Source organism: Hippichthys cyanospilos, chromosome 7, assembly GCF_059441005.1.
Source record: "Hippichthys cyanospilos isolate Australia breed blue-spotted pipefish chromosome 7, RoL_Hcya_1.0, whole genome shotgun sequence".
In the NCBI taxonomy this organism is placed as follows: domain Eukaryota; kingdom Metazoa; phylum Chordata; class Actinopteri; order Syngnathiformes; family Syngnathidae; genus Hippichthys; species Hippichthys cyanospilos.
This window is the reverse complement of record NC_142375.1, coordinates 12,488,924-12,511,116: the sequence shown is the minus strand read 5'-3', so window position 1 is coordinate 12,511,116 and position 22,193 is coordinate 12,488,924. Positions and strand designations below refer to the sequence as shown.

General features: G+C 41.4%; 1 protein-coding gene and 1 non-coding gene across 5 annotated transcripts; one reads left to right on the top strand and one right to left on the bottom strand.

Moving 5' to 3' along the window:
- Positions 1 to 41: 41 nt before the first annotated feature.
- On the top strand, positions 42 to 113 carry trnap-agg (transfer RNA proline (anticodon AGG)). The gene has a single exon. It is a non-coding gene; the product is annotated as a tRNA-Pro (tRNA).
- Positions 114 to 472: 359 nt separating this feature from the next.
- On the bottom strand, positions 473 to 18,530 carry klf3 (Kruppel like factor 3 (basic)). Of its 4 annotated transcripts, XM_088419439.1 has the most exons (8): positions 18,252 to 18,530; positions 16,345 to 16,436; positions 16,158 to 16,243; positions 7,301 to 7,361; positions 6,351 to 6,915; positions 5,595 to 5,742; positions 3,030 to 3,196; positions 473 to 2,166 (listed from the first exon to the last, which is right to left on the bottom strand). In XM_088419439.1, exons 4-8 carry the CDS (start codon positions 7,340 to 7,342, stop codon positions 1,985 to 1,987), a joined length of 1,104 nt encoding a protein of 367 aa, XP_088275565.1. In that variant the 5' UTR covers positions 7,343 to 7,361; positions 16,158 to 16,243; positions 16,345 to 16,436; positions 18,252 to 18,530; the 3' UTR covers positions 473 to 1,984. The 4 variants fall into 4 exon arrangements, with proteins under 4 accessions (XP_088275565.1, XP_088275564.1, XP_088275563.1 ...); XM_088419438.1 differs by having other exon boundaries at positions 16,345 to 18,530; XM_088419437.1 differs by having other exon boundaries at positions 16,158 to 16,497.
- Positions 18,531 to 22,193: the final 3,663 nt, after the last annotated feature.

Sequence of the window (22,193 nt, the reverse complement as noted above, 5' to 3'; positions counted from 1 at the left end):
TATCCACGGTTTCAATACTTATGCAAATTGACGGGAAACATGGCTCGTTGGTCTAGGGGTATGATTCTCGCTTAGGGTGCGAGAGGTCCCGGGTTCAAATCCCGGACGAGCCCTCATTTTGTATTTTAATTGTAACATTTTAAACGCTTGTACCGATCTTATACCAAACAACTTTTATAGCATTCCTTAGTCACTAACCATTTCCGCGTTAGAATTTGGAATTGTGATACAAAAACTGAAGGTTTTATTGAAGAAAAAAATCTGTAGACACTTAAAGTGTTAACTGCACCACTGACATTGCCTTTAATAGTAATTCTCCAAACAACCACCACTACAAAAAAAAAAAAAAAAATCTGCCAGGCAACAGAAAAGTTACATTACTTTCTCAACTTCATCAGAACTTTTGATTTTCAAAACTGGAGTTCAACATTTTTGAGGTACTGCAGAGAAAATAAACACAGAAGTCGCACAATTCTGAAAATAGTATCAATAAGTTTATTAAGTGGTATGAATATTCTGCTTGAAAAGAAATGCAAAGTTACAGACAGATCTGTACAGTTATGTTCACAGTTTAACACATTCCCTTTGAGTTACCAACGTAGATTAAAAGGAGACAAGACAACAATGCAGAATGTGTAAATATTTTTCATTATTGTGGGTATCAAAATCATGCTTAGTAAAAACCTGTAATTGCCCTTTCAGTCTAACAATTAATTATAAAATATATATGAATATAATATATATTACAACATGTTTGCAGACACACAAAAACCTGTAAAAGCAAAAATAGGAAAATGCTGATTTGTTTGAGCCGCTACATTCGAGTATGTTTAGTTTATCATTGGATAAATGTTTGCCTTTGGGAACGCTGTGTTGAATATTACCTATAAAGTGCACACTGCATGGAGACATGAACACACACATACCCAACTTGTTTTTCTCTTTGTTCTCAGGAGGCTGTAAATGTAGGGATAGCTAAAAAGGCTGCATTTTGATTGGAATTTTGTTGGAACATTGAAAAATGGAAAGCAAACAAGACTTGAACGTTGCTGAAATGACCCCAAATAAAGGTGTCTAAAAAAACAAAACAAACAAAAAACTTACATTTCAGTTGCATCGCAATTCGCCTACCCCCCAAAAGATGATGTTACAGATATATGATACTCTATAAGCTTGAGACAAGAAATGAGATTTTTTGGTGCACTCGCTATCTGTATGCCCGTCCTCCTCACTGAAACAATAATGCCCCAAGCAGCAACTTTCACATTTCTGCATAAAAACAACTAAAATACTTTCCAACCCAGATAAGTGCATTTTTCCTGAATTGTGTTCCATCAAAGCGTGCACATAAGACAACGCTTCGTTCAAGCTTTTAGAAGCTGATGAGGTTTGTGCCGTTTCGATTTGGAGACTAGCATTAGCATTAGCCGTATTGCCGACATGCACTTGTGACGTCTTCACGTTACATCGGCCCCTGAAAACAAAGTGTTTCTTGTGACATGAAAAGTTTGTTCATGGCGCATATGTGCGTGAAAAGCACGTTCCATAACCTTGGAACCCCGTTTTAAGGCACGTGTTGGGAGTATACCCATTGTCCTCACTAGAAGAACATTGAAGAAAATGCTCATAGGTGGCCAGCTGGATACCAAGAACTATGGAACAAATACTCCATATATATGTATACTTTTTTTAAAGGCCACAAAAGGGGACGCACTCTCAAACCAGCTGAGACGTTGCAATCCCTTACGAAAGCTCGGATTGCCCAAATTGTAATGACAACATGCGGCGAACGAGTCGGAGATTTGTATGCGAAGCATTCGGATGCCAGCTCATAATCAGGCGAAAGAGGTGAAAGTGTCCAAGCTTGCCCCGATCCACACATCGGGGTCCAATATTAATAGCCCACTCCCACCCGAGTCCAAGTGGTGCAGTCCAATGTAAAATCCAGCACCGGGGCTGGATCAAGTTGTCCCGAGCTGATGTTTCACACCAGGAGGTGGCGTTTCTTGTGCAAGGCCAAGTGGTCGGAGCGGGAAAAACTGCGCTCGCAGTCGGGACACTGGAAGGGCTTGACTCCCGTGTGCTTGCGGAAGTGTCGCGTCAACTCGTCCGACCGGGCGAACTTCCACGTGCAGCCCTCCCACATGCATTTGTACGGTTTCTCACCTGCCGGAGAGCACACGTGCACATTTAACAATCAAGGAACAAAAAAAAAATGCAACAGTGCTTCAATGGTGATGCAGATCTTTGAAATGTTTTTCAGGCAAGTACCCCATAAGCACCACAAAGCATTTTCGCCATCTGTGTCTGATTTAATAAACTTCGGTACGACATTTGTACAAGTATCTCTCTGTGTATTTTATTCAGGATCTCCTGAAGACAGGTCATGTAAAAGCAATCATTTTAGTTATTACTTTTCTGCAAAAAAATGGAGTCATGAATGACAATGCGCACCCCTATCAAATGTAAAGGCATGCAAATGTTTTGCAAAATAGTTACAATGGCACAACCGGGCAATAAGTTGTTTCAGGCTCCAATTAATTGGTTTTTAAAACAAAAAGAAAAATGTATTCTTCCTGGCTGGTCATTAAAATACATTAAACTGTATTTGTGAGACAGACAGACACAGATGGATGGATGGATGGATGGATGGATGGATGGATGGGTGGGTGGATGGATGGATGGATGGATGATAGATAGATAGATAGATAGATAGATAGATAGATAGATAGATAGATAGATAGATAGATAGATAGATAGATAGATAGATAGATGCATGGGAGACAACAGGGACAAGGGTAAGGAGGATCGGTTGTTACAATACTAAAATGTCAAACTCGATACTGACACCCAGAAAACACGTGACATTTTCAATACTGTGGGGATAAGAAAAATATTGATAAGATGATGATGTGCTCATAGTGTTTATGTGTCTTAGGATTCCTCTGCCGCGGCTCTCCTTTCCTTCACGCAAGGGCATTAAAGGAAGTACATTGTAAAAAACTTGGTGAGGATTGGTTGCGACATACCTGTGTGTGTCCTGCGGTGAGCTTTGAGGTGCGAACTTTTTGTGTAGACTTTGTTGCAACCTGAAAAATCGCAACGGTGGATTCTTCTCTTCTTCAGCGAGTCCGGAGAGTCAGCGGGGAGAGGATGCTGAGTGGCTGAGTGAACAATAACTGACGGGTTGTTGCCCCTAAACGCACAGTCAGAAAAGAATGGCTCCAGTTAGAGATTTGACCAGCAGGAGGCGTCAAAGTCACGTATAAGAGCAGCCTATTATGCTGGATGTTGAAACTGTTATGTGACAAGAATCAAGCGGCAGCAACCCTCAGGCGCAATAACAACATCTGCCTGTCATGAAAAACACCTTCGGCTTTTTCCTGTGGACCACACCTTTTGGTTTTGTTTCATCACCTCTTGTCTTTAAGCAGTCTAAAAATAGTCCAAGGACTTTGCAAAAAAACATTGATTTCATAGATCCATGATCTTTTATTTTGACACAAATAAATGGTAGTAGTGGAAAACTGTCCTAAAAAGTGTCAATTCATATTTTCGTCCAATTAGAATATTACAAATGCGACGGATGAGTTAAGGACGTAGGACAGCCTAGTTATATGTGGCTTTGTTGTTGTTGTTTTTTTTAAGGAGTAGGCCTACACTAGGAGTTGTTTTATTTGTCATTCAGGGAATTCAATGTAAGTATACTATACCTTCCAACAATTGCATAATTGCTTAGCATGTCCGCTTCTCAGTGTATCCAAGCACAGGCATGTTCTCCTTGTACTTGTATGTGTGTTCTTTGATTAGTCGTTTTCTCCCCACATTCCAAACGCATGCACAAACAATTAATTGAAGGCTCTGAATTGTCCTTTGATGTGCAGGCATTTGAACCATACAGTACATAGCCTAAACTACATACAGTACTGTATTGAGACCATCGCTGGGTAAATATTCTGTTGATATCTTATAGTAAATTTGACACACTTTCTCATTTAATTTCTTATTCATTTTTCTTTCGTTAGCTGATTGGTTTTTGGCATAATATGAGTTTTAACAGTTTTTCATGATCTGAATTTGAGCAGTTCAATCGTGCTGTCAGCTTTGTTTTAGCGTGACCTGCACAACACGATTGATGGTCCTAACCCCATTGATGAAGCAAGCAATTCCGCTAATCATCCCCGATAATCCCTGATTGTCTGTACTGTATATTTAAAACATTTTTTTAAAAATTTTCCACAAATTGTACAATGTTTGACGTTGGTGGTTCGCGTTGGTTTTGCCGGAAACCATTGAAGGTTAAATTGAAGGACTTTTTAAGTACGACATTCATTATATGCTATTCACGTTGCGCGCGATGGAATAAAACATCTGTTTTTGAATTGGTTCAAAAGGAGTTTGTGTGTGCACGTACGTGGGCGTACGTGCATGTGTGTATAATGGTGTGATGAAGTGGCAGTTAAAAGCAGACGCAGGGTGTTGAAATATGAATCTTTCACATCGGTCCACTGCAAAGGAATGTGCAATCACACACACATGCACGCACGCACAGGACAAACCATCCCGGCGGAGAGCGGTGCGCCAACATGACCTATATTTCATGTGCCGTACTTGTTTGAATGACTTGTGCGGGGCGATGACAGCAGCGCGCACGGCCACACTTGGCACACCGACAATGACTTCAAGACTATGCCAGCAACTACCTGACGACACTTGCCCATTAAACAGGGGATGACAGGCCAACGAATAAGAAGAGATGAGCGATAGGAGAAGCAGAAGAGATGCAGGACTTGCAGATGCCAGACGACAAGCGCTAAAAAAAAAGCACAGGAAGTGAAAAGGAGGGGGTGGTTACGAAAGAGAGAACAGGAAGTGGAAGAGTGGCTGCGACAGGATTCGGATGGCTGATATAAACTTGCAAGGCGGCTTCGTCGCATAAAGACTCAAACCGAAGGACGCGCCCGATTGGAAATAAAAGAATCATTGTGCGGTTAAGGAATTTGGAACGGAGACGGTATCGAATGTATCTCCTGTTCACTTGCATAATTGTAAAATGAATTTTCTTTCCCCCATTTAAAAGAAAAAAATGTTTATTGTCATGTAAATTATTACTGTAGTATAATCCAACTGTATCGCTTACCACATATGAACCTGCAACATCTTAGTTTCATGTTTGATGTTAGTTTTGTTTTTATTATTTGGAATTGCTTGTTTTTACTCCCCCTCAATTCAGCCCTTTGTATTTACTTCTATGAAGGTCAGTCAAGTTAATTGGTGTGCAAGTTTAAAGTATGTTTTTCCACATCTGATGTCAAACTAATCTTTTTATGTACTAGTATGTTTGTACGGTAGCTGGATTGAAAAAGTATTTTGAGTTGTTCAAACTGCTACTGTACTTTTGTTTGACTGAAGATCCTCAATTTACCTCAACATTGTTCCTTGGCACCGATATGCCACAAATGTAACTTTTATTGCAGAGCAAAATAAAATTTTTAAAAAAAGGACTACAGCCTGCTATGTGAATCCCTACGCAACAAAGCAACCGCAACGCATCGTGACCGGAACCTGATCTGCTGCGTACATGTGAAACTTACTCATATTCGTGTGGTATCCTGATGACAGACGCTTTCATGTCGTGGCTGCCGTGGTGCTCGTGAATGAGTTCAGGACCAGGCTCGGTTTTGATTCGCTTGAGCATGTCGTGGCCATCGCCTCGCCCATCCAATGACTTTGTGGATTGAGCTGAGCAGAGGAAGAAGGAATTGTGAGCCACTCATCAGTGTGACTGTTAAAAAAAACCCGTATGTGAGAACAAGTACAAACCAGATCACTTGGGTCAAATTTGGGTCAAGAAATTGAGATATATATAGATTTTCTGAAAGGGGATTGAAAAAGGCTTTCCACTGATGTGTGGATGTGTGGAAATTATCTTTAAGGTCAATTTAGAGATCAGGAATAGTACCTGAAGAAAGGAGAAATTCATGATTGAGGAGTTGGTAAAATGCACTCTTAACTACATTCTAGCACTTACCAGAAATAAGTCAAATTACATCACTTATTGTATTTTCCAACGCATGCTGTTTATAATCCCAAAATGTAGTCCCAAATTCTATTCAGTATTTTACACCAAGATACATTTACCAGTAAGCCTGTCGCTTTTATTGCATTTTTTCTGTGGCAGTGGAAATTAAATTGTGTACTTGCACAATTTCTTTTCTACAATTTCACTTGGATAAAATGTTATTATATATGAGTGAAAATGTTCCTGGAAGCATAGAAAATGAATGCAAAAAAAAAGATGAGAGTGAGTTGTGTGCTGAAGTAAACAAAAGCGCGAAATGAGGGCTGACCTGTCTTGTGCTCTCTGCTTCGATGATGGTGATGATGATGGTCTTCGTCCCCTGCAACAGGTGGGCTCACCATTATGGGCTGGTGCAGGTGGAGAGGGGAGGGGTATAGGACAGACAGAGGGACCATGACCGGCGACACCATGACCCCCGAGCTCTGGATGACGCCTGAGCCCGCGCCCATCAGGGGAGCCACCATGGCGGGGTATGATAGCGAGTTGGTGGGCGGCGGGAGAGCGTTGGACGGCGAGGAGTGACGCTGGGTCAGTTGGGGGGAGCAGCGCGGGGAGGCCCGGCTGGCGGCGCTGAAAGGGGATGGCGGCGTGCTGCGCGAGGAGGCCGGGGAGGAGGCGGACGAGCAGCGGGGGGAGGACGAGGAGGAGGTGGCGGAGGATGACGAGCGCTTGCTCAACGACAGATCGACGGGCTCCAGCTGGGTGTGAGAGGCATTGCTGGCGGCGTGGGACTGGGCGAGGGCCTGCATGTGATTGTGGTGGTAGAGGTGGGCCGCGTGGGAGAAGATGACTCCGTACGGCTCCGGGGTTTTCACTAGCGATGAGTAGAATGACTGTGGAAAAGGGGAGAGGATGCCGGAGAAGGGAAAGGGAACAAAAGAGCAGAGTTGAACGTTTCCGCTCAATGCCGACCAAAACAAGCTTCGAGCTCGCAAACAACTAGAGGCGGCCAAGAAATGTCAGCACAGCTTCGCTTGGGAATGTCTGTTTGAAGCGCGTGTTGATTAGTCTGCTGTACGGCGGCATGCGCGGCCATTGTATGCAAATGTCCACTGTACTGCAGTCTGTTTGTCCAGGAAGAGTTGGAATGTGGGAACTGGGGTGTCTAGACACGTAGCATGAAAGCGGGTCGCTATGTGCGGGCTACTCCGTGGCAGCAAAAACATGCTCGGGCATGACGCAAGCACACACACACCGTGAAACACGCATGTGCCTTACCGTCTCCATGTCTGTCTTCAGAGGGTAATCATACATCAGCATGGCTGCAATGGCCGAAATCCTGCAAAACATACGAGCACGGTCATTATTAAGACACTCTGAAACATCGCTAAATATAGATCATCAAAATGACAGTTCATAAAATGCAGAATTAAATGGGTGGAGGAGTGCTGAGCACTTCCGCCTAGCAGTTCAGAGGCTAAGGGTTCAGATCTGCGGGGCGGTCTCTCAATGTAGGGTTTACATGTGCTTGTGTTTTTTTTTTTTCCAGATACTCCATCTTCCGCTAACATTCCCAAAACATTTTTCTGATTTAACTGAAGATTGTGAAATGTCTAGTAAGAATAAGCAGTGGAGAAAAAGGCATTGTAATTATATTTTTATGGCAGATAAGTATATAAAATGCATTCAGAAGATCAAGCTTTAGATTCGTTTTCTACAAGGTGAAATAATAACAATGGACTACTAAACCTAGTATGTCTCGAGCTTTCTTGTAAAAGAAAAAGTTTTATGAGGCACCTACACCATACCCTGATAAATATTACATTGATGGAATGCAAAATATCTGCAAAATCCGCATCTTTCACCATCAGGGATTGGCCATTTTGCCACTGGCTTTTGCTTGAAAATGATATCACAGTTGCTCAGGGTAACGACCAATCATAGTAGTTCAGCTGGCAAATGTCACACAGACGGACTCAGAAAGCAGCTGATTTATGATCGGTCGTTAGCCGAGCCCAATCAACTGTGATGTACGGTGACCTTGAAGTGAATTGACACGCACTTCCACAGTGAATCGCAAATGAGCTAAGAGATATATATATCCAGTAGCTTAAAACGTCATTCTCTCGGTCCCGCCGTGACTTGCGGTCTCTTCATGTCAATCAGCAATGTGGTCCGTGGCCTTTCCAGTGTTGGCTTCTGTTAATATGTTTCCTGAGATGTAAATGTGTTTTGGCTTTTCTTCATAAGTTTATTGATATGTAACTTTCTCTCATAAAGTGTAAAACTGTTTCGCCTTGTCTTTGTTTTGTAAAATCCGTTTTCTTTAGCTGCTTATCCTCACTAGGTGTTTTGATGAAATGTTAATTTGTTTTGTGTTTTGTGCAATCGTTTTCTGGAATGTAAATGTGTTTTGGCTTTTGTTCAAACTGGTTTCTGTAATGTAACTCTCTCTCATGAATGTAAAAGTGTTTCACAGTGGCAAATTTGTTTTGCAATTCAGGGCCACCGTAGTGATGTCGTCTTCGGTCGTTAGCGAGTGGCAAAGTCGCCGCCCCCCGAGATGTATAAAACATCATTTTTGTAAAGAAAACTTTTGACTCGACTTCAACGCCATTCAGTTGAGTATTGGGTCTTGTCTGGTGCTTTGTTCACCCATTTACCTTGTTTGAATCTTCTTCTGAAAGTTTTATTTAGCAACTCCACGCGTTAATACACACCAATTCCTTTCCTGGCTTGCACACCAATATCCATTGTTATGGTGATCAATTGCACACCCAAGTAAATCACTCCACAGTACAAAGAGGCATGATGAGCAAACCGGGGAAATATGCATGCACACACCAGGTGTAACCACAATGACTGTTCCTAAATAAGTGCGTGTTCACTCGAGCCTTTAGGTAACGTATCCTGGGCTGACAATGTACTCTAAAAGAACCGTGTTTGTGCGCGTGAATGTGCGTGTGACCTGATCAAAGTCCACAGCCGCGGGACAAGTTAGCCTTTAATTATTAACAAATGGGCAAGAACTCAGGCCCTCACGCCCTTCCAAAACAAGACACATGCAAACACACACACTGGGAGCCAGATGGTGAACAGACCAATGGGAGAGCAGGATGCTTTGCTCGCTGGGTCAGGAAGGGTGTGAACATGACGACAGAGGCCTCACCCATCGCGCGGCTCCGGAGAAACAAAGAAGGAGAAGTCTAGGTGTGGCCTGCGTGCATGGGTCTGCGTTCTAAAGCGGGTTTGTATTGTGTTACGGTTCAACTGGAGGTCAAGCAGTTGTTCTATTGTGCTTGCCAATCAGGTGGCATCAAGAGCACAAATAGACGTTTCACTGCGTGTCTGACGACATATTCGACACAACGGCTTCTCCCTTTCCAACTGTTTGGACAACGCTCGGCCCTTGTGTACATTGAAAATGAGGAAATAGTTTCAGGTCAATATTTTTACTAAACTACCGATAGGGATTGTTTTTTTTAGGCTGATGCCCTTTTTCGGTGGAAGGAAAATTCTGACACTGTGGTAGAAAATGGATGGATGGATGGATGGATAATGGATGAAATAGCACTTGCTTATTCCCAATGCGTTTCAATGGGTGACAATCATTTACAGATTTTCACTTTTCACGGACTGATCTGGTACAGATTTCCGCAAATAGCGGGAGTCAACAGTAAATGTGTTGTTAGAACAAACAAACAGTAAATTTGTTGTTAGAACAAACAAACAAACAATTTCCTTTTCGCTTCAACATTGCATTGTGTCACGCAATTAGTAGATATAAAGACATTAATTGTTGTCATATGTGTTTGTGTTACTAGTAGTGGAATGGGTGTCATATTTAACACGGTTTCACTTCAATCTTTCAACAACATCCTTAAATTGCGTGCCTAAACCTTGCCTGTAAAAATTTAGATATGCATTGTTTTGAATGACAGGTCCACAGAATGAGTTTATCAATACATTTCATGTCATATATAAGGATAAAAGGTTATGTTATGGATTCATGTGTAATAAATGTTAACACCAGTTAGGGCTGGGCAATACATAGAAATAATTCAATGAATTTGTCATTTTAAAAATCAAAGATTTGAACATTTGCTAGCTTGAGAAATCGAGGCTTTGTAAAGGTTTGTAGATACTGACTACTATAGTTACTGACAAGTACATAAAGTAAAAAGTTAAAATATACGGCAAATATCGACCATTTGTTCAGTTATTTTTGGCTGATATTATGATTTAATCGTTTGGCCGATTAACCATTTAAGCCATCATTTTTGCCTCTGTGTTTGACTGTCTTCTTTTCCTGGTTTGCGACTTCTTTTTAAATTAGCAAAGATATGTAAATGTTCTGACAGAATTAAATATTGGGACACTTTCAAATTTCTTCGGAAAATGAAAATGAGCGTGTGTTGGGTAGTGCAATTACATATTGGTCGCTGCACTCGAACATCGCAAAGGTTTTTGATGTCCTCGAGTTATCTTATTATCTACATATTTTATCATTAATTCCAAAGTGATTCATTGTCTGTTCTAAAAATTAAAATGATAAAAATAACAGCTACAAAAATCTATCCCAAGTGCACTGCGTTCCTCAAACCCCCTGAAAGATACACAAAGTCGTCAAACATTTCCCGTTACATTTCATGTCCTCAAAGGTTGATTTATATTTGTGTCAATAAAGTTATCATATCCTATGCGCAGAGGGTTAGATTTTTCTGTCAGAACATGCAACACACAGAACAAATTAACGGTGACAGACGTCAGGCCACACACGCATGCTCGTTTTTGTGCCACACACGCATGCTCGTTTTTGTGCCACACACGCATGCTCGTTTTTGTGCATGTTTATATTGTATCGCTTATTTAGTTAAGCGTCATTAGGGCGGGACAAATCTAAGTCATTATTAGCGATTATGATCATCTTGAAGGAAGTGAACATGAGGTAGATTACCACACGGAGAGAGAGATTTTGAAAGTTGTATCATAAATAGAGACAACTTCATTTTGAAAGCTGTATCATAAATAGCACTGTCTGAAAGGGGAAGTGAGGTGACCAATGCAATACTGTTCATGTAAGATATGAAAGATGAGTGAAAGTGAGAATCAGCCAGACAGCCTACAAAACAAATCACAATCAGCCACGCAAGTGTAGCCAGGTCTAGCAAGTCCAACATGAAGCGGAAATCAGATATTCTGTAGCAAAAGTATTTAGTGATGTTTGTGTCTCCGAGTCACATATAAACCTGTAAAGAGAGTCAGAATTAGGTTTACTCAAGAAATGCCGCGGTGTCAATCTCAAGGCCCAGGGGCCAAAACTGGCCCGCCGCACCATTTTAAAGGGCCTGCGAAAACCCTTAAATTTCAAATTGGCAAATGTAATAAATTGTTTCTCTATTGCAAGCATTTTCTTGTAACTTAAACCTTTACAGTACCTTGAAAAACAGTTGAAAAAAACTAATATTGTTGAATTCCGATTTCAAAACCAGCTATCCATCAATTTGTTGTGAACTTTATATGTAAGATGAGGAGTCAATGACACATTGATATGATTAGACAGTCTTAAAGACTACAATGTGGATCTTGACAAAAATGAGTTCCACACCCCTTCTAACCTGCTGACCTATATTTTGTTCATATTGAAATTTTCCCATAGGAAATAATGAAAACAAAATGTAACACAGTAAAACAGTTGTCATTGTAAATGCTATACAGACAGTAACATTTAAAGAATCCTAAAAAATCAGAACTTTTAAGAATCATAAGTCTAAAGTAACGATAATCATCTCAAGCGTGACAAGTGATGAACAAATGTACTAGACGAAACACTAGAAACAACTCTACACATCACAACATACTGGAAGTATTACAACAGATTCTCCCACAGTGTCAATAAAAACGAGGCATTTGTGATTCAGCTTCTATTGGAGGTCATGAGTACTTAAATTTGGTTGGTTGACCTAGTTTTATTGGCACGCATTGTATAAAGCGGGCTTTTTGGTATCGGCTCAAAGTGACCTGCTGGAAATTACACAACACAAGATACACACGTAGTTGTGCTGCACCTACTTTGTAAATAAAAGTAGCCTACCTGTGCACTCTTCGTGTGTGTGTGTTTGTGCACGTGGTCGGCAAATATTGTCCTTTTAGGTCTGTGGAGCTACTGTGTGTTCAGGCTCGCACGACACCTCCCACTTGAAACTGGTCTTTCCCTGAACATGTCTTCTTCTGCACCCCTCGACGGCCGCACGCTTCCCATTTATCGGCACCGCACGCTCTCCGCTCTCCTTTCCCTCCATGAGCGATAAAGAACAACATGACTGAGGGGGGAAAATATTGTGGCTTGGATCCCTGGCTACTGACTTAACCACACGCATACACACACATGCATGAACGCAGTTGTTCAGTGCTCACAACCACACACCACGTTTCTGCTTGCTCAACAGAATACACACATTAAATCACTAAAGGCCTAAATTATAACAGACATGGACACATGCTCATACGTGCACACGCACATACACACACACGAGGGGCTTGCGCGTGCACGCTCTAATGGCAAAACTGCTGGAGATGATGAGATCACCAGAGAGAGCGCAAACCTCCAGACGACAGCTTTGTCCAAGGAACACGCCGCAACTCACATTTCTCCACATTCTTTTTGGTCTTCTCAGTCTTCACGGACTCATTTCCACTCTGAGCTCATTCCTCCTTAACACCCCCCTCAATCCAGCACTCTTACCCTTAAGGGACGGAACTGATTAGCGCTGACTGATTGGGATGCTAACTGCATGACTCAAAGTTTGGAGTTAATATGGGATATGTTTTTTCAAAATTTAAACCCCTCGTATGTTTGTAAGTCAAAAACCTAGCAAAGATGTCTTTATACTGCACGCACAAACAACAGTAGTCTGAAATGATTGCCATTCACAAGAACTGACAAACAGCAGAGGACTGTCATATGCATGCTAGGCCAGTAGGTGGCGACTTATTTGGTACAAATGTGTAGAAAAACACGAAAACAACATTTTTTGAAACCGTTTTTTTTTCTACAAAATTGCAAGAGTAAACTTGAGTGGCGTTGCTTGTCATCTCCAATGAGGTCAATTGCTTTTTTTTCTTCTTGATCTTGTCTTCTTCCTGACAAGCAGATGTGTTTTATGCTTGACTTCCCCTAACTTGTGAAAATTGGAAAACCGAAAACCCAGCCACTGAAGATTGTTTGTAGTGACTTGTTATATTCTCAGATAATACAGCAGTAGTGATTTTTAGGAAGTTATTTCCTTCATTTTGGGAAACTGCAATCAGTATTTTTAAAAACACAAATACCATCAGCCATAGGGCCACTTGGTGGTGCACCAAGACAAGCAATGGCGTCATATGTCCATGCGCTATGTATGCCTTTTCTACTTTGCAATAATTGAACATTAGTGTATTTTTTACACAGTTTTTTTTTTTAATTGGCTATGGTAACAAGTTAGCGATCAGTTAGCAACATGAGATATCCTGCTTTTGGCAGGAGTCTTTCTCATTTGCCACCCTTGCAACAATGTCTAGGTTTGCAAGAAAGGTCCGTGTACAAAACAGTGGCTCAAAACATAATTCAGGCGGAACTTCGAGGTTTTAATTCGACTTAGTTTTAAAGTTGACTTCCCCGACTTGGTCGACTTTTTCCCAGCCCTAAACTAAACCTTTGGTAGATTTATTTATATTATTGTATGAACATTTTGCACAGAATTTAGTTTTGAATTATTCTAAATAAATACATAATTTAGAACCCAGACACATCCACTTTGTGGAACATGAAATAAACAGCAAAATCTGTCCGTTTTGATCCATCCATCCATCCAATCAGAATTTCATGTTTCAAGCTCTAAAAAAAAGAGATAATTGAAAGTAAAATGTTGGACTTGACTTACCCTCCAATGATCAAACAACAAAAATGAGCTCAAAATCCACCAATGAGCTTCTTCATCATGATCTTTCTTATGAACCCCCTCATCACCCTTTGCGTGTTCTGAATTGCACCAGCACAAGCCAAAACCTTTTGGCTTTATTATTTGCACGACGGCTAGTCGTCTCAGGCAAGCCAGACACGAAGCGGGCCATCAGTAGGAAAGATGAACCAAATCTATCATTACATGCACGCACGTTGAAAAACATGCCAGAGCTGACATAGGCTGACACACGCACGTTCTTCAAGTCGGCAGAGAGGTGAAGCTTTCCAGAGAGCAGCGGAAGCACTCGCACTGTTATTATTTCCACACCGCGTGATGGGTCGGGGGCTCTAAAGAAGAGAGGGAAGCCAGAGAAAGAGAGGGGAACAAGAGGAAGGAGGCGGGGGGTTGCTGCTGGGGGCCTGTGGTTTCCTGTCTCACCCCCCCCCCCCTCAAATAACACTTCGCCTCCCTACCTAAATAATAGGAGAAGGGTAATGGAAGAAAAACACAAAACAACCACTCTAACCTAAACTATGCCTAACTGGAAGCAACGAGAAAGAAAACATAACAAAACTTCAATGAACCTCAAACAAGGGGAGGTGGTGTGTTTTTGTGTCTGTGTATACGTGCGTGTGTGGGTGTGTGTGTGTGTTTGCGGGAAGATACAGATCCGGTGGTTGAGACGCAGGGGTTGTGTAACAGCCTGTGCGCGTTTCGTTTTACCGGCCGTCTGTGTGTGTGCACTTCCACAGCTTCTTCACCAAGGATGACCAAATATTCAGCAGTCACCAGTTTAATGTTTAGCTCTTATGTTCCCCTAGATGTGCCCTTTGAGCAGTGTGTGTGTGTCTGTGTGTGTGCGTGCGTGCGCGCGTGTTGTGTGTGCACTCTTACGCATTTTGTTCCACCAGATAACATCAGCATGTTGATTCAGGGAAAGAGGCGCAGGGGTGGAGAATTGGGGGCGTGTGTGTGTGTTTGTGTGAAGGGGGGGCTTGAGAGAAACTAGTGTCCAAATAATCATAAATAACTTTCTATAAAGCTCCACTAGTGCTCACAAAAGACTACGGAGTCAGACAAAGGGGCTGAGGTAGCCCCCCACGTCCACATCCCTCTCTCCTCCCTCACTTCTCGCTCGTTGGCCTCTAAACAGGATGAGGGCTTCATATGCCAAGAGGAATGTGTGACGCAAGCCTCAGCCTTGAAACAAAGCACAGGAAACGTGGAGAGACACTCAGTCAGGGGATGGAGGGACGGGCCTCGCCGAGAGGATGATTGGGGGGGGGGACACGCAGCACATCAGGTGTGACTCACACACCTGTCACCTCACACCGTGGACTCAGCTGTCACACCGTACACCCACACTCAAGAGCACATGACCACCATTGGCATCATATTCACTCCCAATGACATATTTAAAGAGTCTTGTACTTGCCAGAAAATACAAGCAATTGGCACTTTTGCACGAATGAGAGCAATTGAACCTGAAAACCTTTATTTAAAAAAAAGTGACACAGTTGTAACCACTTGTCCCAATTGCATTTCAAACAAATGGACCAACCCTCACAACAACCCACATTTAGTCCCACGGTGCAGTGACACCCACTCGTCCATTAAAATTTAATCTTAGAAAAAACCTGAAATGTTGTATTAAGTACAAAATCACATAACCCGCTTTTACACAATTGTTTCAACTGAAGACCCTTTAGCCACAGACCACAGCAGTCGTCGCTAGTCTATACTTCAGTTGAAACACATGTATTTGTGTTAAAAAAAAAAAAAAAAACTAGTAGTCCTTGTTGAAATATTAACTTGAAAAACATCTGACTAAATGTAAACGCACTCGCAACCGCTCGCCCACAGACTGCACATTTCAATGACAATACAAACGTCCGCAGGAAACGATATTATTACGTACTGACGGTAACCGAAGCCACAATCCTTTGGTCATTGAAGGCATTTGTTGCCACTTATGACAACAACACACACGCTAGACGTAGAAGCTGGGAATCGAACCATCAAAAGAAAAGAACACATGGCTACATACACTAACAATTGATGGTAGTAGTAATAATATAATAAAGCTACAGTTATATTTAACGTGACACAAAAGACAAATCAACAAAATGTGTTGACGCGGCTAACGCTGCCTCAACTCTTATTAATGTAATAAAGACAGTGGCTCGACTCACCTTTCAAATGAAGTGGGGTCCGTCTACTTGCTGGACAACGACCTGAAACGACTTTCTCCGCTTTAGTCCGCTGCAGAGTGACTCAACTTCGGCGTCAATGACATGAGAAACAAGCCAGTCAGCTCCACGCGGTGCTGTCGACACGCTGGGCGGCAACGTCCCAAACTTTCGAAAGCCACCAACTTACTCTGTACGTCTGCGTGCGTCTCAACTGTATGTCGCGTAGGAACTGCGGCTGTCACATGATCCACATTCTGTTTTCTCCGTCGGGTCGGTCCACTGGGCGGGATCGGGGCGGGGTGGTCCGCTCGATTGGGTGCGTGTGTCTTTACTTTACGTACTTTTCATCAATAAATACAATTCTCGATGGAAAACTATCCATGCTTTATTGCGTTGTACTTATACAATATTATTTGATTTTGATGCATTTTAGTGTCATAGTGAATGCACGATTCAAGGGATTTGAACCATCAACTATAAAAGTGTGACGCTTGCGTCACTGAAAAAAAAAACATCGTCGTAATGGGCCACTGGTAATTGTAGTTCTATCGTGCACGTGCTGAAGGTGTTATCGTATTTGCACCTAAGAACTGTAACGATAAAAAACTTGATTTTGATTCATAGAGGGACCATTCGGTTGAGTGCAACTTTACACGTTTTTAGATTAATCATAATTCTGTGTTTCTTGGATGAACATGGTTACAGTTCTAATCACGGCATTGATCATTTAAGAGGACATTAAGCAAAGTCAACAGCTGATGGTCCAGTCATATTTTCAATTAAACACACAACTATTACAACCAAGATTTCCATAGAACACAATTAAGACTCAAGGGGAATTTTAACTGGGCTTTTGTAGAAATTCCGAAATAACTAACTAGTCCGTATCATTTCGATTGTTACTCGTGTGGTATTAGCAGTGTCGTTCTGATAGATACTGCTATGGGAAAGGGTCCTGATACGGCATTATGATGGTGGTACGGGTGTCTGTTTTCCCATACAAAGACGTCTTTTTGCCAAAACAAATGCCAATTTGTTATATTGGCCCTTAACATATGGCCAGGCAGCTTTTTTATGTCAAGGAAAACCAAACTAGCATGCCAAATGTCGGTGATTTGTAAGTGTTTCACTGTACAAACTCCAGCAATTGGAATAGCAGCATCCAAGATTTGCGGTGCAAAAGTTGCGATCACTGGAGTTAAAACAGCTCATTTCAACACTTCAAACATGTTAAAGCAAGTGAACCAAACATGTGGACGAACACAAAGAGTTTGCGGCGGGGGCAATACGAGCAAGAGCAAGTTGGATGGACTGCAACAACAAACTCCCATTTGCTGAAATATGAGTTTTTTTTTGGGAACGACATTTCTAACCGGAAAGAGAAAGGTCTCTTTGACTGAAAGCGCGTCTCACAGGGCGTGAATGCCGTCACGTTCGAAAGCCGACCGGCCACGAAACAATAAAAAAAGCTAACATAACTTCGCGGTATGCACACCAATTGTCATTTTACAAAGTCAAGAATCTCAAAAGTAGACGCAAACAGAATCTCCCATCTTTATACAGAATGAATGTGTTGTATCAATTATATACAGCAAAGCTAACATTTATTTAGTTTTATATTATTTCGCCTCTCATTTTCACTCTGTTCACTGGCTAGCTGCTGCCTATCCCAGTCGTTTTCGGGAAGTAGGCGGGAGACATTCCCGACTGGTTGCCAGCCAATCACAGGGCACACAGAGACAAAGTAGTATTCACTCTCACAAGCACACCCAAGGACAATTTGGAGTGGCCAATACACGTACTAGGCATGTTTTTGGAATGTGGGAGGAGACTGGAGTGTCCGGAGAGGAAGCGCGGGGAGAACATGGCAGCTCCACACAGGAAGGCCAGGCGTCATTTTCCAAGCTATTTCAGTTTAATTAGATGCACCTGTAATCATGCACAAACTATGGACGGGCATAACGATTGAGTAACTGAACATCAAAGTTGATTGCTAAGTTATGACGTCTGGCGCTACTTTGAACTTTGGGAAGCTGAACGACCGATACGGCTGACCCACATTGGAATCCTTTTTTCTTCATCAAATTGACTTACCTTGAGTGTTGAACCCAAATATTAGCCATCTTGAGTTATTCAAACACATAAAAGGTGACTTCTGTCATCGCAGCTCTGTAGGTGAGGATCGTACAGGACCGAGACACCTGCCGCGTCTCGGATGATTCACGCGCAAGTTTAGGAGCCTTTCAAGTGGAAACATACATCCACGTGGGCCGATGGCGCTCAGTCAGCACGGCAAGTGGAGCGTTACGCGAGATGAGATGCGCTTCTGTGTCAAAGAGGACACAGACGGAACACAACGTACCGCATTCCAGAGTACACAAAGTCTTAAAGGATCTGAGAGAACATGTGGCATCATAAACGGTTCCTAATGATGTTTTTTTTTTTTTTTTAAATAATCACTCCCTTCTTTGGATTTGCTTTAAATCACAGGTGTCAAACTCAAGGTCCGTGCGCCAAATCCGGCCCATCTCCTCATTGATTGAAGGTGGGAAGGGATTTTTTTTTTACCAATATCACTCATTTTGGGGTGCGAAAACCCAATGTTTTTCTTAAGAAAATCGATATTATTTATCATTTTTGTAATTTTTTTTTATAGGGTTTAAAATGTTTATTTTTTCAATGTTTTGGGCATTACATTTTTATTTATGGCTGGCCAACCAAGTTCCTATTTCCTGCAAATAATGAGGTTTGTGTTTCACTGTAGTTTTAAGTTGTGAAAACACAATTTACAACAATAGGGTTGACATGGTTACAATGAAATACAACTTCATTTTATGCAACACGATTATTTTGTACATACAGCGTTTCGGTAATCCGTCATAGTTTGGTTATTGCAGATTTTTCATTTACGATTAAAAAAAAGTTATGGTCATACATGAAAATCTATTTTTGGGAACCTAACCCCGCCATAAACAAGGGAACAATGCATCTCGTTCAAATGATGATTTTGAATAAATACTTCTTTCACAAATTCAGTATTGGTAACAATCATTATTTTAAATAGTTAATGGAACATTATTTGGATTCTCTACTTTCATATTGATTTGACTTTCAGCCATATTGGATGAATATTGGCACCCTGAACAAAGACCCGTGCTACAATTTCCTGTTGCAATGGTCTGGCCATGACTTAAAAGCACAAAAACACTTTGTATAGTTATTCTTACATATGCTCCCAATAATTTTGTGAGCAAGGTTGTCAGTGCTTTACAGAGGTTGTAACTACAAAGTTACACACAGTCCCCCCCAGTGGAATATTTTTTCCACAATGCGCAGCTGGATATTTTTCTGACATCAAATTTATTAATAAAATATGGTTGCTTGCCTAAAAAAGCCAATGTGCTTATTTATCACTTCCACCTCCTTTTTTTCTGTCTGCATCTTGTGATGCAATAGCGCTTGCTCTTCTGATAAAGAATAACAGCAACCAACCTGTGCAAATATGCAAACTGGAGAAAGGCAAATCCTGAAGATGTAATCAGAAAAACGGAAGATGTTTGGCTCCATTCACACATAGTGTACAAACTGTCAGGAGTTGTACTATTTGGATGCCTCAAAACTCAAACTTGGAGAGTGACTTTTGCATCGTGCGTCATGATTCAACCTTAAAATTCAAAGAAATAACTGCACAAAGACGTTTTGCTTTTACATAAGCGTACCAGTGACAGGACTTTATCACAGCTCATGTGCATATTGTGAAATTAATCACCGACATTTGTCAGCTGCCTGGGGCCCAACCAAAATGAAATACTACCTAAAATATCACTGGACCCCCAGTAGAGTGCTGCAAATTGAAAAGTCCATTTTGTTGTGCCAGTCAGTTATTGTTCTGAGCATTTTCTCTGCCATAGTGTTCCTGCTATGCAAACAAAGGAAAGATAATGTACCGTACAAAGTAAAATGCATTACACAACTCAAAAAAATGTCACCGTGTACAGCATAATGGCTTCCGGCTTGCTGTTATATGTTTGACTGAAGGTATGGATGTGAGTGACAGCACGTTGACTTATTGTGTCGTAAAAAAAACTTGTAATCACTTGATGGGTAATAACATCCTTTAACCCTTTTTTTTCCCAGTGTTTTGCTTGTTCACACTATTCGGTGACTATAAAGATGTGTATATCTCCGCATGGGAAACATAAGAAGCCCCTCTTGTGCCAGGGTATGAAAAAAAAAAAAACATTAATCCGTACCCTCAGTTTAGTAATTTGTTCGCTCAGTTTACTAAACCGCGGAGGTGGGCACTTCACCACCACTGACGGACTGTCAGTTGCCGATGGACGGCTGAACACATGCGGCCTTGGGGAGAACATGCAAACCCCACACGGGAAGGCCGGAGGCCGCTTGAATCAAACTCGGGTCCCTTCCTTGACTATGAGGTGGACGTGCTAACCACCGCACCACCAAGCCACCGCTTTATTGTATGAACCAAGTCAAACACTGCAAACAGGAAAAATATTCACCCGTTTTTCAGCCTGGGCCATTTTGTTGGTGGCTGTTGCCTGAAAATGACGTCAGAGTTGCTCAAGGCTCAGGTAAACAAATCACGTCTCACTTGCTTTTTAATTGAGGTCATGTGACATTGGAAAGCCTAAACCTGAGCAACTGCGATGTCACTTTCGATTGACAGCAAGAGCCAAAATGGCCGCACCCTGTGATGGGAATTTTGGTGCTGAATTTATATTCCACAAATGCAATATTAATCAGAATATCATGTTAAGACTAGTGGTAGCAAATAGAATGTATTATTGTGAAGAAAACATTTGGGTTAAAAGCAAAGTTTCTCACAGAAGGAACTTTACTACGGTAAAAACACATTAAATGTGTGAGTGTTTTTCCATGTGAACTCTTAAGACATTTTTGATCAATTATTCCGGGGCAAAAGTTGAAGCAAAATGTGTGATGAGGACTGCATTTTTTTTTCAGTCGTCTTCAGCTGTGTGCATACTCACTACTGCTTTGATTTGACACGTTTGCATGGTGCCACCAGACATTTGATTGACAGAAAGAAAAAAAAAAAGGCAGGAAGAAGCCAACATTTACCAGTAATTCAAACCATAATGATGTCCTGCATTATGATCGTTGCCAGAGAGGATGGTTGGCATCGTCATAAAAGGCACACCGACAAACACGCCTTGGAATTCCCCAGCCACTCCTTCATTGATACTTATTTTAAATCTTCCACTTAAAAACTGAGTGTCTCTCCACAACATTTCGCTGGTTTTACTTGGCTCTTATTAATGGCACATCTATTACTTTGTGCATGACATCATCGCACCATCTCATCCTTCCAGACTACTTTGATGTCATAAATCCCCTCCAAAAGTATTGGAACAGTAAGGCCTATCCCTTTGTTTTGTTTTATACTGAGGTCGTTTTGGTTTCAAATCAAATGAATACGAGGCAAAAGTTTGGAATTTCAACTTTTATACAGCTACATGTGTTCAACAACTCAGGAAAAAGCACTTTTTTTTCAAGTGCTCAAAGGTACATACATTGTTAAATAAAATTAAAGTAAGCAATATTTATTATTTAGCGCATAACCCTTATTTGAAGTAAGCATATTAAGGCTGCAATCCATTGACTGCGCGAAACGAGTGTATTCTTGATTTCAAACGCTTTTCCAGTTTCCTCTTTGGGAGATGAAATGAATGCTCTATTGGGTTAAGGTCAGGTGATTGACTTGGTCTCCCTGTCTAGGGCCTTTCACTTTTTCACTGCCATCCAACCCTTGTTGTGCTTCTTTGGACAGCAAACTTGCTAAAACTTGATCAAAAGTGTTTTCTGCTGGATGCAGCATAGCAGTGCACGTCAGTCATGTTCCATTGCATAAAGACAATTCATCAATTTTAAATAAATGACAAAGTTTTCATGATTGAGCATTATTATTATTTTTGCGGATGAGCTTTTAACATCTCTGTGGATATTTTGAATTTTTTGTCTATTTTTGACACAAATAACAATTCCTGGAGGATT

What these genes read in the sequence shown, in the direction of transcription:
- klf3 (XM_088419436.1), bottom strand. Translation starts at nt 7,342, where the DNA reads ATGCTGATGTATGATTACCCTCTGAAGACAGACATGGAGACG. An exon ending in TGAAGACAGACATGGAGACG is followed by an intron (nt 6,916 to 7,300) that starts GTAAGGCACATG and finishes CCTTTTCCACAG; the next exon opens with TCATTCTACTCATCGCTAGT. An exon ending in AGGATACCACACGAATATGA is followed by an intron (nt 3,197 to 5,594) that starts GTAAGTTTCACA and finishes CTGTGCGTTTAG; the next exon opens with GGGCAACAACCCGTCAGTTA.